Here is a 19,165-nt window from a genome sequence, read left to right on the forward strand (position 1 = left end):
CATATGTGCATGCATGTTAGCCCTTCCAAGAATCACTTAAAGTTCCCAAGGTTATTTTTAAATTAACTTTGTCAATCTAATAAACTAAAGGAAAGATAATATTACCCAAGCCAGTAAATGGAGAACCTCAAGGGAGCTGTTCAGTGTAAAATACTTGAATAAATAAAAACCTTCTATTTTGTTTAATTTGAGTGGAGGTGAATTCAGTTGACAAATATTAAAGAGGGGAAGTGTGGGAGCGAGCTACAATACACCTTTTTTTTTGTTTTGCAGAGAACTAAATATTGTTAGTTGCAGATTAAGTTTTTTACCAACCACAAATTTAGAATTGCTCAGTGTCATAGTTGATTTTCCTTGGACACTTTATGATTGTACTTTATCTTGAACTACTCAGATGAGAAGCATGTTGATTGGATCTGAGTGAGCAGTGCTTTCCTCAGATACTCAGACTCTTAACAAGCAGTCATACTTTTCATGATCACAGGGGTACTAATATTAAAATGGTGTTTATGGACTTTAAGACAGGGTTTTCTCTTTAGGGATGAAGGTAGCATAATATCCATGTACCTTTGTGGCTTCTAATAGGTAATTGGCACCTGAAGATATCTCTAGCTTAAATTTGAAAAATTTGAAATAGCAAGTAAACGACTTGAATAAAAAGGGAAGTTCAGTTCAGTTCAGTCGCTCAATCGTGTCCGACTCTTTGTGACCCCATGAATTGCAGCACGCCAGGCCTCCCTGTCCATCACCAACTCCCGGAATTCACTCAAACTCACGTCCATTGAGTTGGTGATACCATCCAGCCATCTCATCCTCTGTCATCCCCTTCTCGTCCTGCCCCTAATCCCTCCCAGCATCAGAGTCTTCCAATGAGTCAACTCTTCGCATGAGGTGGCCAAAGTACTGGAGTTTCAGCTTTAGCATCACTCCTTCCAAAGAACACCCAGGACTGATCTCCTTCAGAATGGACTGGTTGGATCTCCTTGAGTCCAAGGGACTCTCAAGAGTCTTCTCCAACACCACAGTTCAAAAGCATCAATTCTTCAGCATTCAGCTTTCTTCACAGTCCAACTCTCACATCCATACATGACCACGGGAAAAACCATAGCCTTGACTAGACGGACCTTTGTTGGCAGAGTAATGTCTCTGGCTTTTGAATATGCTATCTAGATTGGTCATAACTCCTTCCAAGGAGTAAGTGTCTTTTAATTTCATGGCTGCAGTCACCATCTGCAGTGAGTTTGGAGCCCCGCAAAATAAAGTCTGACACTGTTTCTACTGTTTCCCCATTTATTTGCCATGAAGTGATGGGATCAGATGCCATGATCTTCGTTTTCTGAATGTTGAGCTTTAAGCCAACTTTTTCACTTTCCACTTTCACTTTCATCAAGAGGCTTTTTAGTTCCTCTTCACTTTCTGCCATAAGCATGGTGTCATCTGCGTATCTGAGGTTATTGATATTTCTCCCGGCAATCTTGATTCCAGCTGTGCTTCTTCCAGCCCAGCATTTCTCATGATGTACTCTACATATAAGTTAAATAAGCAGGGTGACAATATACAGCCTTGACGTACTCCTTTTCCTATTTGGAACCAGTCTGTTCCATGTCCAGTTCTAACTGTTGCTTCCTGACCTGCATATAGGTTTCTCAAGAGGCAGGTTAGGTGGTCTGGTATTCCCATCTCTTTCAGAATTTTCCACAGTTTATTGTGATCCACACAGTCAAAGGCTTTGGTATAGTCAATAAAGCAGAAATAGATGTGTTTCTGGAACTCTCTTGCTTTTTCGATGATCCAGAGGATGTTGGCAATTTGATCTCTGGTTCCTCTGCCTTTTCTAAAACTAGCTTGAACATCAGGAAGTTCACGGTTCATGTATTGCTGAAGCCTGGCTTGGAGAATTTTGAGCATGTGAGTTGAGTGCAATTGTGCAGTAGTTTGAGCATTCTTTGGCATTGCCTTTCTTTGGGATTGGAAGCGTATTCTAGAAATAGCTGCTAAAGAAAGAAGTGAAAATACAGCGGAAACTCCTTTTCTTTATTAATAATAACTTAACATTTGTTTACAAATTTATAGTTTGCTATGCATTTGACATACATTTCCCTATGTGATACCACAGCCTACATGAAATAGGTATCATTGCATTGTTTATCTGTTAGGAAAATGAGATACAAAGACATTAAATGACTTGCCCAAGGTCAGTCATATAATTTGTAGCCCTCTGACCATATATTTACTTTTGCTGTTCCTTTGCCTGTCACTTTCTCAAATCAGTTAGGGAATGTAACTTTTTCTTCTTCATTTTTTTTAACTACTTAGACAAATGATTGATTTGAGGCTGGAGGGAAGAAGGGATTACTTTCCAAACTTCTATCTAAACAGATAAGATTCATGTTTATTATTTGTCCTATATTGGTATATTACAGTTCTGTGGTCAGTGAAAGTCAAATGTAGTTTTTGAAATTTTTTCTTATGTCTAATAATTGGCTAAAGCATATTTCTTCTCATGGAGAAAAGGACACAGAAGTAGATAGATATCCCAGGAGGATTTAGTAAGTGAGAAGCTTGATCAGAAATTGTCAGTGTTCTGATAGATAGGAAGGATACCTCAACGTCTATCACTTGTGTCCATGACTTGGCAGAGACTATCTGGGAAATAGACATTTGTTGGGGTTGAGGAGGGAGTGGGCAGTAATGGGTAAAAAAGCAGCTGGAAATACTTAGAATCTATAATGAGATAATTAAGACTAATTAGCTGGCCCTGTAGGCAGAAAGCAGCCCATTAAATTCAGATCCAGTTTTAATAACTTACCTGGTTTTGAGGGTAGAGTCCAGAGCACCCCAGGAAATGAGATGCTTCAGGGGAGAAATTTTTAGGATAGGTTTCTTAGAAAAGAAAGAAGTAATCTTCTGTAGACAATGTATTTTTCTCCTGGGAACTAAAATAAACATTCTAGTTCCCTAGGGAAAAGAATTAAGGCGTGCCTCAATTTTCTCATCTACTAAATGGAGATACCTACTTTGGAGAACTGGCACATGGTTTAAATAAGATAAGCATGTGTGAAAGGGCCTGGAACAATTCCTTTCACAAAACAAGCACTCAGTATATATTAATTAATTATGACAGATATTTTATTGAATGCACTGTTAGGGGCATTCACTGACAGACACTGGGACCTCAAAATGAGGCAAATCCAATACCCTTAATGCAGCTGCTCTCCATCAGTGCAGCTGATGACTTCTCCTGACTGATACTAAAACATCCTGCCCAAACCCATAAGTCATTTTAAAGCCAACTAAAATTCCTTGGTAGTTTAGAGGGAAACTGACAAACCAAATTTGGGCCCAAGTTAAATCTAGCTATGCACATTTCTCAAGGCTTTTTCTAATAACTTTAGAAGTGCTGTCCTCATAAAGTAGTGGGGAACAGCAGATAATGTGGGCCTAGATCTGTAGAAGTCACTGGCTCTTTTATGATATTACCCTTGGTACTTGGGGTTTTGAATTTTTTTATTTTTTATTTTTTGGCTGCACTGGGTCTTCATTGCCAGGCTTCCCAGGTGGCTCAGTGGTAAAGAATCCACCTGCCAATGCAGGAGATGTGGGTTCGATCCCTGGGTTGGGAAGATCCCCTGGAGAAGTAAATAGCCGCCCACTCTCCATGGACAGAGGAGCTTGTTGAGCTACAGTCCATGGGGTTGCAAAGAGTCAAACATGACCGAGCACACATGCATGCATCTTGGTTGCTGCACTGGGGCTTCTCATCGCATGGCTTCTGCTGCTGCGGAGCACCGCTCTGGGCACGTTGACTTCAGCTGCTGTAGCACACGGACTTAGTTGCCCCACAGCATGTGTGATCTTCCCCGGCCAGGGATCCAACTGGTGGTACCCTACATTTCAAGGCGGATTCTTAACCACTGGACCACCAGGGAAGCTGGTCCTTGGTTTTAAACAGATTGCAGTTATCCCTCAGTAGACACAGGGCCTTGGTTCCAGGACCACCATCCCCAGCTAGTACCAAAATCTGCATTTGCTAAAGTCCCTAAAATAAATTGTCATAGTTTTGCAAATAATGTGTACACATCCTGCTGTATACTTTAAATCATCTCTAGATTACTTGTAATGCCTAATATGAGCTAAATGATATATAAATAGTTGGCAGCCATGGCAGATTCAAGTTTTACTTTTTGGACCGTTATAGAATTTTTTTTTTCCTGGATATTCCTAATCTCTGGTAGGTTGAATCCAAGGATGTGGAACTTACGGATGTGGAGGATCAGCTGTTTTCTTCTTCACTCACTGCCTTTGTGTCTCATTCTGTGCCTCTCCTCTTAATCCTTATTAAGAGCTTCATGGCATTAGACCTGATATTTACTGATATGTTAGTTTCCTGTTACTGTTTTGGGGCTTCCCTGGTGGCTCAGATGGTAAAGAATCCATCTGCAATGCAGGAGACCCAAGTTCAATCCCTGGGTTGGGAAGATCCCCTGAAGAAGGCAATGGCTACCTATTCAAGTATTCGGGCCTGGAGAATTCCATGAACAAAGGAGCCTACTGGGCTATTTTAACAAATTACCACAAATTTAATGGCTTATATATTTTAAAAAATTATTTTATAATTCTGAAGATCAGAAGTCCAATAGGGGTCTCAGTGGGCTACCATCAGTATTAGCAGGGCAATGTCCCTCTCTGTGGGCTCTGAGGAAGTTATGTTCCCTTGCCTTTTTCAACTTAGAGGCTACCTGCTTTCCTTGGTCCATGATCTCCTTTTCCAAGGTCCATCAAATTCTTCTCATTCTGCCATCTCTCTGGTTTTCCCCCTTCTGCTTCCAACACGCTCATGGACCTTTGCAACTACATGAGACCCGCCTGGATAACCCAGGATAATCTCCTGTTTTAGTCAGTTGGTTAGCAGCCTTTTAATTCTCTTTTGTCATATACTCACAGATTCCAAGGATTAGGATGTAGACATCTCTGGAGGGCCATTATTCAGCCTACCATTCCTACTTATCTCTAATACCAAAGTATTTCACACAATACATATTATAGAATAAATCCTCAGGTAGTACAACAGGTAGTAACTGTTGGCTACCATCATTTATTATTACCATAAGTATTCATATTACTTGCTTCTCCTTGGTCACTCCCCCAACTCCCCAGTAATCTATCTGCTATTTGAATTTGAGGAAATGAGAAGTTTCACTGTTTACACATAAGGGGGGGACCCAGATATTTGGTGTTGGTAGTTTTTTTGGGGGGGTGGTGCATGTTAAGATTCTCATACCACAAAATGCATCCTGTTAAAGTACATAATTCAGTAGTATTTAGAATGCTCACTTAGTGTGCAGCTGTTACCATTATCTGATTCCAGAATATGTTCCTCACCCTAGAAAGAAACCCTGCACCTATAATAGTGTCTCCTCATGATCCCTGGCTCCTGGGAGGCACTCATCTACTGTCTGTCTCTATGGATTTGCCTGTCCTAGACATTTAGTATGAGAGGAGTCACATATGTGACCTCTGTATCTGGCTTCTTTCATGCACCATAATGTTTTTGAGGCTCATCTATGTTTAGCATCTATAGCACTTTATTCCCTTTTTGGCTAATATTCCATTGTGTGGATATACCACGTTTTGTTTATCCATTTATCAGTTGATAAGCAGTAAGGTTGTTTCTACCTTTTGCCTATTTTGATAATGCTGCTCTGAACATTCGTATGTTAAGTTTTGATATGGACGTATGCTTTCAGTTTTCTAGGGCATATGCCTAGGAATAAAATTGCTGGGTCTTATAACAACTCTGTTTTTAACTTTTTGAGTACTTACCAAACTGGTTTCCACAGTCACTAAATCATATTATATTTACTTCACCATTTTACATTCCCACCAATCTAGATTTTAAATTATACAAAATAACAAATGAAGTATCCTATAAATAAAATATCTAAGAGCCAACATACTAAAATAGTTACTATTTGTATTTTAATGTGACTTCGCTGAAGGAAAAAAAATTGAAATTCAAAAATGAGTGACTTTCTGTTGAATCAGTTCGTTGGAAATCCAGTAGAGGGGATTTAGCTTTAGGTATCCCCCTAAAACCTGAAGAATATTGTTTTGATCTATGCATGACTGAGAACTTAAAGTGTTATGTTAATACTTACTTCTCCTGATGCCAGTGAAAATAGTAGCCTATAAATTGACACGTCAACCTCTCAGATTATACTGGTGTCTGAGCCCTTGTCTTGTTAGAAAAAAGAAACTGGCAGCTTCCATTATTATTCATAAAATGTTCACATGTCGATTTGGCATACTGAATATATGACTGCATACTTGAATCTGAAGTTGTAAGAACACGTTTTCTGTTTTTCTTATGTAAAACAGTAAATGAAACCTTCATCGGTAACACAATGGGGGAAAATCTTTTATAGATGTATAAAGTGTTTCACATGAGTAAACAAAAATGACCAGTTTTCCAGCTGAGATGATGCAACATATCGTTGCAATAATAGGAACAGTGCTAATTGACACATAAATGTTTCTGTGGGAATAATGCACCAATGTTTCTCATTTGCCCACCTTAAACTCAAGTGATTGTGGAGGAGTCCCTTTTTCTCATCAGAACCAAATTAATTGTTCTTCACCCTCTTCTAATTTCATGCAACTGCAAAGTCAAGATTTTGTGACCCTGACTTCAGTCCCTGCCTCCGACCCCTTCCACCCTGTCGGAGACATAGAGGGGAAGAACATGAAGTAGAGTTGGGGAGTAAAGCAGAACTAATTGGAGGCCGTGGTTCACTGACATTTACCAGCCAGAAGACGTTGGACAAACTGCTTAACTCCTTCAACCTCTCTGTTCACATTAAATTGAAGGAAATAATCATACCACTTTATAGGATTGTTGTGACCATTATTGACGTGACCGTGCTTTGAAGATAGTAAAGGCTACATAGGTGTTTGTTAAGTAGATTAAGTACCAGATTCATTGGGTGCAATTGTACGTACTCAAGAAATAGCTATTGTTATCCAGTCACTACACAAATTCTTGACCCTTTTCTAGGCACTGGGAATACAGTTATGATGAAAACAGACTGGGTTCCTTCCCCAAAGAGCTTACATTCTAGTAGGAAAGACAGTGAATAAATAAGCAAATTAATAGCCAGTCATAGTAAGTCTCATAAGAAAAGTGAAGTAGTTTATGAGGTTGGAAGGTGGGTGGGGGTGGAGGACACCCACTGGGTGCTGTTTGGGCAGAGCGGTCTGGGAAATCCTTTCTGAGGAAGTGACATTAAGTAGAATTGCTGCTCACATTGCTTTCTTTGGTATTTGCATCTTGACTTTTCCCTTCACAGTTTCATGGCTTTCTCTTATGCTCCTAACGTCCTTGCTTGCCTCAAACTTTGATGAGGAAAGAGATAGTCAGGAATTTTTTAAATCTGTAACTCAGTATACTACATGAAGGGTTTAAATGTTCCAAGTTCTGAGTTTATCTTTGTTCTGAGTAAACATCCTTACCTTGCTCCCAGAGGAAGGATATTGGGCTGGCAACCTCATTGTCACACTTTATTTGACCACCATAATCACCTCTCTTAAGTTCATGTTATGCTCAAAACAACAAAATGTCCCTGGCTATCGTTTTTAAGTGCCAGACACTAAGCAACAGGGCATACAGGTGTTTTGTCATTTAATCCTCACAGCTGCCTTTAAGAAGTAAATGTTATGTCTCTAATTACAGATGAGTGAAGAGAATTTATCCAAAACCAGACAGCTATTACTGACAGAACCAGGATTCAAGCATAGAACTTTCAAAGCATCCATTCTTTTTAGCACCCTATCTGCCTGCAGTGATCATTATCACTGATCTCATTAATCCCATCTTTAGAAGGGTGAGGTTACATAGTTTAAATATAATGTATTATATATGTAAGGAATTGATGTTTACTCCAGTCAGTATTTTTTCTGTCTGTGGTGTTAAGAAAATAAGATGCTTCTAAAACTGACCTTTAGTTGAGCAGCTTCTCTTCATTCACCTGCACGACTTCCCTAATACACACCAGGTTCTGTTCCAGGTGCATCGTCTGTTGTGTGTGTGCGAAAACATTCAGTAAACACAGTGATCTGCAAAGATAGCTATTCTTTCTTATTTTATAGATGAGAAAACTGAGACCCAAAGTGCAAATATCCATACTTGAAAAGTACATAGTGGAGCCAGACTCTGGGTCTGTTTATCACCATGTCTTACCTACATCATTCTCCTTCACACAGAAGCAAAAAGATGCAGTTTCAGCTCTCCAGGAGCAAAGCCAGAGATACTGTCCTTGTAGGCTGATAGATCTAATCATTTACATACACACATTATAAGTTTTATTTCATTTAACCCCCACAGTATCTTCATCTAATGGTAGTAGTGGTGGAATGCTGTAGGTGGTATTTTTAGTGTTAGGGTTAGCTATCTGCCAAAATATCTGCCATTCCCATCAGACTGACAGATGCCGATAAAGAATCAAACAAAGTGCTGTGGGAACCCAGAGGAAGGTGGGAGAGCTTGCAGTAGGATCTTAGAGAGTGTGTGAAGGGGAGTTTGATTCAGACATTGGGAAAGCTATCATTTAACCTAGGCTTTGAAAAGTAAAACTAGCTCCTGTAAAGATCTCTAATGTTAGCACCAGTTGACAGAGGGTGTGTCTAAGAGGAGTAACTTGGTTGCATAGTCAACTTTGCAGAGCGGAGATTTTAATCTGGAGTCAGACGCACTGCCATTGTACCTCGAGGTCACTATAATTTGGTTTCCCTTCACCTAGTACCCTTATCCTTGTGTTAAACAGCACACTAGGAAAGAGTCATCGGCCTTTTGACATCTCTTTGTCAGCAAAGCAAAGTCCCTGAATCTGTGGGACTCCAGAGACAAAGTGTATACATTTAAAGGGGAAAGAGGAGTCACCAAAGGTCAGGGTCAAGCCAGATCAGCCACTCCTGAAGAGTCAAAAGGTCCTGATCCTGCCGCTGATTTTCTGTGTGTGTCGCCTTGGACCACACCCTCCTGCTGCTGCTGTTCCGTCACTCGGTCATGTCCAGCTCTCTGTAACTCCGTGGACTGCCAGGAAGCATGCCAGCCTTCACTGTCTCCCGGAGCTTGCTCAAACTCATGTCCATCCTCCTTATCTGTAGAATAACATGTAGGCCAGTGTTTCTCGAACATTTGCATGCATCTAAATTACCTGCAAGGAGATCCAACCAGCCCATCCTAAAGGAGATCAGTCCTGCGTGTTCATTGGTAGGACTGATTTTGAAGCTGAAACTCCAATAGTTTGGCCACCTGATGCAAAGAGCTGACTCATTTGAAAAGACCCTGATGCTGGGGAAGATTGAGGGCAGGAGGAGAAGGGGACGACAGTGGATGAGATGGTTGGATGGCATCACTGACTTGATGGACATGGGTTTGGGTGGACTCCTGGAGTTGGTGATGGACAGGGAAGTCTGGCGTGCTCCACTTCATGGCGTTGCAAAGAGTCGGACACTACTGAGCAACTGAACTGAACGGAAATTACCTGGAGGGCTGCTTAAAACAAAAATTGCTGGATCTGGGACGGAACCTGAAATTTTATATCTAACAAATTCCCAGGTGATGCTGATGCTGCTAGGGCAGGGACCAGACTTTGAGAACCACTGAGTTCTTCTCTGAGATCTTGTTTCCTCTCTGTCTATTTAAAAAATGATAGCACAGAAATCACAAGATCTAGGCAGTATAATTCCACCTCCAGCTAAGTATGCTGCCTTAAGCAAGTCACTTAACATTTCTCTGCTTGTTTCTTCATCTGTAAAGTGGGGCTCACAATTCCCTGAGGCATAGGATGAATGAGTAAACTTCCTCATTTGAAGGAACCCACTCTTGTGAAGGATAGAATGTAAATTGTCAGTTGTGCATATCCATATGTTAAGTGAAGATTCTACTTTCATAGTGAAAAACAGTAGAAAATGTCTCTTCCCGCTTTTATAAAAAGAAAAAGAAGCTTATTGCAAAAAGAAGTGTACTCATGGAGAATGTACTTAAAATCATAATGACCCATGAGGGACCTCCTCCTGTTTTGGCAGGACCCCATCCTGTTTCCCTGACATCTATTTAACAAATTAATAAAAAAACATAAATAAAAGCGAATAATAACTTAGCACTATCTGGGCACCTGAGTCTGTGAGTCCTTTAGGGCCTTGGCACCTAAAGAGAAAAGGAAAACAGACCCTGTTCTCTGAGGCTTTGAAAGGGGCTTTCCTTGAGGCATTAGGGAAGCTCTGGGGGCCCTAAAAGCTGAAAGGCTGAGGTGCCTGGGGCATGAGTCTGTTTGATCCAATAAAGAGCCAGAGAAAAAAATGGCTGGTAAGTAATTTTGCTATTTCATTTGGTGCAAAAGAGAAGGCAAAACACCAGAATATTCAATGAGCCAAAGCACAGACTGTGATAGGGATGTGAATGCAGGCTGACCCCTTCTCGAGAACATTTCTGAGCCTGAGTAAAGCACTCACTGTGAAGGCTAATGGACAATAGCATGCATTTTAAACCGTGATGACCCTTTTGTTTTTCTGATAGGCGAAGATGAGGATGAATTTGAAAATTTCATGCTGCCTCTTACAGTCTCTTTCGAAACAGTATTACAGATTTTCAACAACAACTTTAAACAAGAAGATGTAAAGGTGGGTTTGTTTCCAAACATGGGAAAAGGTGATTTTGCTCATTCTAGGACAAAATCCAGGCCTAAATTCAGAAAAAGGTCTGCATGTTTGTGTGTGCTTCGTGCCCCATCAGTCTTAATTTACCACGTACATGAGTCTTCGAGGTGTACTTTTCATATAAGTGCTTTTCTAGTTTCTTATACAAATGGACTTTGAGGTTATCAAATGATTGCAGATAGTCAGCTTATGATTAGATGACACATTTGTCTCCCATGGCAGTATCTTTTAAAAGAACATTTCTCATGAGTACGCCACTTTAGATGTCCCTACTCCCTCATCCACCCCGCACTGTATGTTCCAACATATTTATATGGAGGAATGCACAAATGTACACATGCTAAAATACCACCTCTAAATATTTTTAAAACAGGAATTTATATAAATCAAGACTTTATTAAATGGCTAGGCATATATGTATAAATAGGAGCTGGTCTTGAAGTATTGCGTTCTTAAACTGAACAAAGTGATTAGGATAACTGATAGCTAAATAAGGTTTTTATGTGCCTGTGGGAGCCATATTAGGATTGATTTGACAAGTCAGTTCAGCTGTGGCAACAGTCATAATATCTAAGACAACATTATGTTTTATTAGTAAAATCCTTAAGTGTGTAGCAAGCTGTTTGTGACAACACAGCCCCATGTTTTAATATGGGGGATGGGGAACACGAGATCTGCTAAATAGGAGTAACGTCTTCTGAAATTCTCATGCATCAGGGCTATATTAAATAGACTGACACTGGTTAGTATTCTTAAAAGGCTGATGAATATATACCGATAATGTAGGCACCTTTGCTGCTGATACTTGAATCATGTTTACTGTTATTTGAGATACGGTGAAAATACTGACCATCATTTTGCACAGCTCTTCTCTCTACCAAAAGGAAATATTAGCACTAAGAAGCCAAATAGAAGAATGGTGTCCTTTGGTGATTGTTTAGTGTAGTTCTTCTACTAAAAAATAATTAACTAAACACTGTACCTTTTATTTTGAAGTAGAGTTTTTGAAATGAATGTTTATCAATATGCAATTGTCATAGAATTTTAAAAGTAAAAAAAGATCTTAGTCATTTTCTCTGCGTTTGTAATGTTGCTGAAATTCTTCACCAGAGTTTCTACTCAGGCTAGCTTTATTTTTCAGTTGTCTTCCAGATATTTTTAATGACCAAAAATAAATCTTTGTAACTTTAAGGTGGCTATCGCTGCCCTTTATATCAGAAAAGCAGCAGTAAGATTGAAAAAGAGTATCTTTTTAAAGATTACATTTGTCTCATTTGAAGATTTCATTATACTCCAAGCCCATTTTGATGTAATCCCATCTAGTTTGATAGAAACCATCTTCCTAGAGTCATTTTTAATGGAGTTCCAGTGATATATCCCTAAACCAGCAAGTTCTTAACGACCCTGGAAAGTGACTGCTTGATTACACTTTAACGGTATTTGCAAATAAAATCACAAGTAATTAAGGGGAAATCTCCAGGCTTTTGAGCAAGTTTGATGCATGATAACTGCCTGATTCAGCTTCATCTAGAGTAATGCTGTGTAGGCAACAGCTACTGAGATCAATAGCAACGTAATGATAGTGGCAGAATTAAGTGAGTAACCTGAGCACTGTGCCTCAGAATGCATGCAGCTGCCACGGACCAAGGCCACACAGTGCACTCCGCGCTTCCGCCCTAAATGTTCATCAAAAGACGCCCTGCAGGAAAATGGAGTTAGACGCTCTTTATTGCTGATCGTGTCTCTTGCCACATTTATCAGGGAAATTGGATTAGCAGTTGGCAGCTGCAGGTAGACAAGATTCTGCAGTGATTAAATATGCAGCTTGGCTGCATTTGTTGTGACAGACCTTTAGTAAATTCTACTGTAAGCACCATCTGTCTAATTTGTATAAAGAAAACTTGGTGCTTTAAGCTACCGATAAAGAACTGAATCTGCTGCTTTATCATAAACAAAACTTTTGCACTAAATGCTTTTAAATGTAATTTATTAGGTTAAGGCTATTTTTCTATCATGATGAATAAATAATACATGCAAAAGTGCTTTCAGGTACTTCATTTTGCAAGTACTAAAGATAAAAACAGTACTGTTTTGTTCTTCAATAAAGTATTTAGTATTCCAATCCACAGGAGGTGATGCTGTTAAAATATCTCTATGAAAATGCCGCAGGACTGCCAAATTCATTTAATTTGCAACCCTTACCAGGATTTTGTAACTCCCTGTTTATAGATATTTTTCAAATGCAGATTTCAGGATGAGCACAAACATTAAGGACCTACATTGCCAAACTGAAATATGGCTGTGAGAGGAGGAAATGCTGTAAAACTCCTAAATTTATAGCTTTGTTTTCTTACTTAGTCCTAATAAAATTGAAGAGAACATTGAATTTTTGTCTTGGGTTTTTCTTTTCCAAGTAAAGGGGAAAAGGAAGAAACTGCCATGACAAACCCTGGCTCTAAAGCATTAGTTCATTCAAGTAAATGTTTCCCCCTATAATTGTACCCTTAGTAAAATGCAGTCCAATACCCTGACTACCCATGCATCATTTTTGATTTGGCCATGACGTCATCGGTTTTAGGAAAATGAATGAAAACTTCTAGGAGGAAAAGGAGCAGTTAAATAGGAACCTGCTATCTTTAGTCCCTTCGTAAAAACTCCACAATGTTAAATTATTTAAAATCCTAGATTTTCAGCATGCGCACATTAAAAGTTTTCGCACTAAGTGCCAAATGTTGCAAACAGCACTTTAACAGAATGATTTTGCTTTGATCCCTGTAGCAGTTCCTGAATAATTTATCACAGGTTATTGCCTTAATTCTGGAGAGGGATAGAGCAATAAAGGCAGATGAAAACACTCCAGTTGAAACACCTTGGGGCCTGCTCATTCCTCTGACACGGCTCTTTTGTTGGAACTATTTAGAGGTTATTAAGATGTGTCTCCAGAATTAAGAGTATGCTGTAAGGATGAAGACAGCCATCTTAATTCTAAAGACAAAGCACAATGACCCTTCACCTTCTTTTTCTTTGTTGTTATTATATAGTAGAATTATGAGGATAATATTATAGCTGCCCCCAGTAGTGCCACTACAGTAAAGGGTCTGTCAGACTTTCCATTAGAAACCCTGTTTTGAGGGTCAGGGTGGAAGGAGTCGCATTTCAGCTGTTTCCCAGCCCATCCATCTCACACTTGGCACACAGACAACCGTTCACCATGCAGAAGGCTGAAACGCCAAGCAGTTTCTCCTTGAACTATCCCAGAAAGGATCCTGAGGATTAGGCACCCCAGACCTGCCCACTCCCCAAAGCAGCCTCACTCTATAAGGACCTCTCATTTTTCAGCCTAGTCTTGTATGACTAGCTATAGGAGAAAGGCGACTTTTGAAATAAGCCTCTTCCCACTGTTTTAAGTGAGATGGTGAACCGCGCCTCTTCCTCCCTAAACTTCAGTCACATCACCCTTTGCTTTCTGAGACTGTTTGGTAGCCTGGTTGAGCTAGTTAACAGCTTTCCTTGTCTCATACCAAAACTGGGTGTGTTTTGACTATCAAGAAAGTACTTCTTTAGTGTTGTTTGAGCATCTGTATAGATTACTTCAGTACTGTTGCTGCTTTGAGATAAAAAAATTGAGCATAATAAATCTGTTCCTCACATTAACACTGCATTTTCCTGCTCAATTGAATCTAGTGAAAACATAGTTACTATATTGTCATATGCTTTCTTTGCTTTGTAGTAACGTTTTCTAATATTAAACATTGATATAATTTCATAAATTTGAGCCCTTCTATTAACTTGGCATCTTTTAAGAAAGAAAAATTTGTGATAAAATAAACATTAACCTTTTTGTGTAATAAGGATAGTCTAAAACATTTTTAGAGCCTTTTACACTAGACACAAACTGAAACTCATTTTTCCTATTGGCCAGTTTAGAGTTGAATGGTGAGTACCTTATGTATATGTGAAAACTTAAGGTTATTTGAAGAGTAGCATGTAACCTGTAAGTGTGCATAATAAAAATAGAGCCCGAAAAGGCCGCTTTGATAGGAAGACTGCGAGGAGGATTAGAATAGAGTTGTTCAAAGCAGACTTCTTAGAACACATATTTTGTTCTGGAAGCTGCAAGAAACATGGAAAGCTCTCCTGAGAAAGAGGAGAAAGGTTCCAGGTGATGAAAATGGGTTCCATAAGAGGCAAAATGTGTTTGTTTTTTTTTAAAAAGTAGCAATCATGAGACGACTACAGAGAGACTAGCCGATTATAGAAAAATAAGTACTGGTAAGCTTATGAAAGGAAAAGGAATAAGTTATTTAAAGAAGCAGAAACAAACATTCAGGGTGTACAGATTCAGAAATTCAGATTACCATCATTCTATAAGCTGTTACGCAGTATAAAAACTAATATTCCTATAAAAAAAAACTTCCAGTTATACTGAGTCACCTTTTAGGTACGGGGCATGGGAGGGCAGGGAATCAAAAATTACAGATCTTTGTGACAGATAAACTATTTCCAATTTTGAAATTTTTTAGCCATTAAATGATGGTCAGGATTCACTTCCAAGATCTTTAATGCTAATTTAAATGCCCTCCTATGGAGAATTTCATTTATTACCAAAGTATGAGGGAGAAGAAAATCTGACTAAACAAAAAAGCTCAGAGACCATTTTCTAGCAGAGTATTTCCACTGAAAACAGTATCTTCAGAAGTCACAGTTGCATATCTTAATTATCATACCCCCTTGTTTTGCAGTTATGTTTATTTGTACTCTTTGTTCTGACATTCTAGCATCTGTTCATGGGTTTTCTTTCTCTCTTCCCAAACATCATCCTAAGGACAGCTTAATTAAGTAAGAGTCCAGAGTAAAATCAAATCTCTTTTATTTAAGAGTCAAATTTTTGTTTTGTTTTCTCTAAAGCTATATATTTATGGAACACATATGTATGTATCAGTCTCTTGTTAGGCATTTTTACATAAATTTATTCCTGACTCTACTTCTGTAAGAAAGACATTATTAGCCCCTTTTAGAGATGAGAAAACTGAGACTGATAAATTGCCTTGCTTTAAAGTCTTACAGTTAAGAAGTAAAGCTGGGTTTAAATGCAAGTCTTCTGATATTGAAGAACTCTTTTCCTTGCTTGGGGAATGTGAGTGCCATTCTGGGTGTGTCACAGTACCAGTAGGCCATCTGGCTAGTTTTATGTTGTCCTAAGTTGCTGAGAATATTCCTTAGGGATCTTTAAATGCCACTGTGCTTTCAGGTGAGACTCTATATTGCCTAGTGGGACTGATTTCTTACAAGCCAATGTGGTTAAGATTTGTTTTTATAATGTCTAGACCCTGTACATTTCTGTTTTGTGGAATTATCGGTCCTCTTTTTTTTCTAATTTGGCATTATTCAGAAAAAAAATGTTAATCTAAATGTTTCTATGCCACTGGAATTATGACTTAGCTCAATTTATAAGAAGCAGAGTTGGTCAGCAGATCTGATGGTCTGTTTGCTTAAAAAGTCTATGGCTTTCTATAGAAAGAGATCTGAGCGAGACATTTTAGCTAATGAATCAAAATCAGATATGTGGTCATTATTGCCTGATTATTACTCCATCTGCTCTGTGCTAACGTGAAAATCAATTACTGTGTCTCTTTCCCACTGACAGCGTATGTTGATCGGGCTGGCAAGAGATCTTCGAGGGATTGCCTTTGCACTGAACACAAAGACCAGCTACACCATGCTGTTTGACTGGATGTATCCTTATTACACTGTGACAATACCAGCTCTGTGCACAGAGGGATGCCAGGCCCCTGGCTTTCGTTTAATAGTATGGCACAGTAGGGAAGAGGAAACAAAGCTAAATGAACTAATGTGTAATCAGCTAAAAATTACAGCACAGTGGCAGCAGTGCAGATAACTGAGCACAGCACTTGGAGACCCAGCTCCGAGAGGTCACTTTTTTGGTGCCATTAAATATTGACAACTTAAAAATCACATCCCCAAATGATTGTTTATGCGGGGGTTGCGGGGTTCTTGGGCTAGCATCTTTAAATCAAGATCAATGAAGCCTACCATTTGGCATTTTCTAAGGGATTTGGATTTTTACTCTATCTCAAATAGCAGAGCTGATTTCACTTTTTCTCTTTGAGGCTTATTAATTCATCATGCTATAGTGTTTCATCATCATGAAAACATTAATGGACAAGAAAAGGGGAAATTAAATGGTTAGGATTTTTCACGTGATATAAAATTTAAATTTACCACTGCCAAGGCTTAGTACAGACAGCAAAAAAATTAAGGAAACAAAATCCCCCCACAGAAATGCCTCATCGTTATGAGTAAAAAGAGCATGGATTTGGTGTTATGCAGACCTGGCTTGAATTCCTAGATCTCCGTTTGCTGTGTGAACTTTGGCAATTTTTTTCACCTCTCTGAATTTCCTCATCTAAAAAAAGAGACATCCAGTATCATGGCTTATTGTAACCATAGAAATAGGCAGTGCACTTTATATTAATATAATGTCTGGAACATAACAGGTAAGCATAGATGTTACTATTAATATTGTTTTAACAGTATTACGTGAATCCTGTTTGATCTTAACAGAAAGTGATAGTTTAGGCAAGTTATATAAGTAACGTAATGTTTTCATGCCTTTGTGTTCAATACAGGAAACCATCAGTGCATAAGAGAAATTCTGTAACCTTAAACAACTTCCTTTTTAAGTTACATTATTTCTCAGTTGCTCTTTTCAAACCCTTTTTATCAAACCTCCCTCATAAATTGCAAAAGAAGCTTGTTAAAGATAGTCTTCAACTGATGGCACATTTATGGCAAAAACATAACAGGATCGGGGTACATTTTAGGGAGATCTCCACATGTTAAAGAAATTGGTGGACGTTACTTTGAATACTGACTTATATTTTTACTTACTATTAAAACCTACCTCATCAGATTAGTGTGTCCACAGAAGGGTTAGAGGTAAGACTTTCCGTCCATTGAGAAACCGTGCATGTCTTTGTACCAGCACACTGAGCACGTGTGCAGACTGTAGACTCTCACATGGAGAGCCATACAGCTCTTTTGTGAAGAACAAATGAATCACACATGACTCTGCCATTTCTCTAAACACAAATAGAAGTGCACAAAGCAAAACCTCTAGTTTATTTTTAAAATTACTAAAACTTCATTTTGGCACTTTAAAATTGATGGTTATCTTGAAACCAAGTACAGTTCTAGGATGTCCAGCGATTAATGCTTCACATTTTCCTCATCAACAATCTTAACCAAGCGTTAAGATAAGAACGTTCCCCTCACCATCAAATAATAGAACTATCTGTCGTAATTGGTACTGCCTAAAATTTATAGAACATACTATAATTTAACTTTTAATTAAGCCCTTTTCATTTCCTCACTTAGCTCCTTCTTTTGGGCACCTATCAGAAATGAAACTTTTGTCCAGCAGATGGCAGAAAATAGCAAACGGGAAAACCTTGAGACTTACTGTTTTGTTTTGGACTAGAAAACACTGTCTCCTCCTTTTGCCCATAGACATCAATGTTATTAGGGTCAGGGGCGGAGGGCGAAGTGTCAGTTATGCAGGAAGTTATGTTAGATTGCCACACGAGGTGGCTTGGTACCAGCCTTGCTTATAATAATTGAGTTTCAGTAGCAAATCAGCTTCCTTGGGAAAAGGCCAAAGGCTTTTCATAATTGTATTGACAACAAAATGAATATGATAAATGGTGTTCATTCAGTTGAGGCAAGATTTATAGTTTTCCTTTGGGCAAGGGATGAAGAGCAAATATTTATAATAATAGTAAAATTTGTTTAAAAGTTACATTATTTGATAATTCAAAGAGCTTTATTAAAATATTCTGAAATACTTTAAGCAGTTTCAGGTGATAAAGTACAGATTCTTTCCAAAGTATTCTAGTAATATAAAAATGAGTAAGTATATGATTTTAAAAAAACATAGATATGAAAGTCATTTATTCTTCCTGAAATATTGATATGTCAAACCGTCAGTGATGGTTCTCACATTACTGCTGGGGAAAGTTTATTTGCCTTTTATCCACACAAAAAATGTGTGTTCTTTAATTTTCTGTATAGTCCTTAGCATGCAGAAGAAACATCCCATAAGAGCACATGTCATCTTAAAGTCAAAATGCATTTTATTTATGGTGATTATTTGATAAAATGCTATTTTAGTGGTTAGCTGTTTAATTTAAAAGCATTTCTATAAACACTGACTGCACTAACTGGTACACAAACTACATTGCTTATCACTCTGTCCTTCCAAGCCTAGACTGCCTGGAACTACACAGCAACCATGTTGATAAATTGTGCCACTACTGGAGAACTGAAGACGAATCATTGCTACTTCTTTATCTCTATACTGAGAGTGTAACAGTGAAAAGCATCTTACCTTGCAGTGAGCTTAGTCGCCTTGTTTAAACTTTTCCCAGAT

The 19,165-nt window shown here is 38.6% G+C and overlaps 1 protein-coding gene across 1 annotated transcript in view; it reads left to right on the forward strand.

Moving 5' to 3' along the window:
• RANBP17 (RAN binding protein 17) overlaps window positions 1-19,165 on the forward strand; it is a 347,799-nt gene that overhangs the window by 254,354 nt on the left and 74,280 nt on the right. The window contains exons 20-21 of the mRNA XM_052659359.1: window positions 10,577-10,680; window positions 16,364-16,452. Coding sequence (XP_052515319.1) covers window positions 10,577-10,680; window positions 16,364-16,452 — 193 coding nt within the window. The remainder of the gene's footprint in view (window positions 1-10,576; window positions 10,681-16,363; window positions 16,453-19,165) is intronic.

Source organism: Budorcas taxicolor, chromosome 20 (assembly GCF_023091745.1).
Source record: "Budorcas taxicolor isolate Tak-1 chromosome 20, Takin1.1, whole genome shotgun sequence".
Classification (NCBI taxonomy): domain Eukaryota; kingdom Metazoa; phylum Chordata; class Mammalia; order Artiodactyla; family Bovidae; genus Budorcas; species Budorcas taxicolor.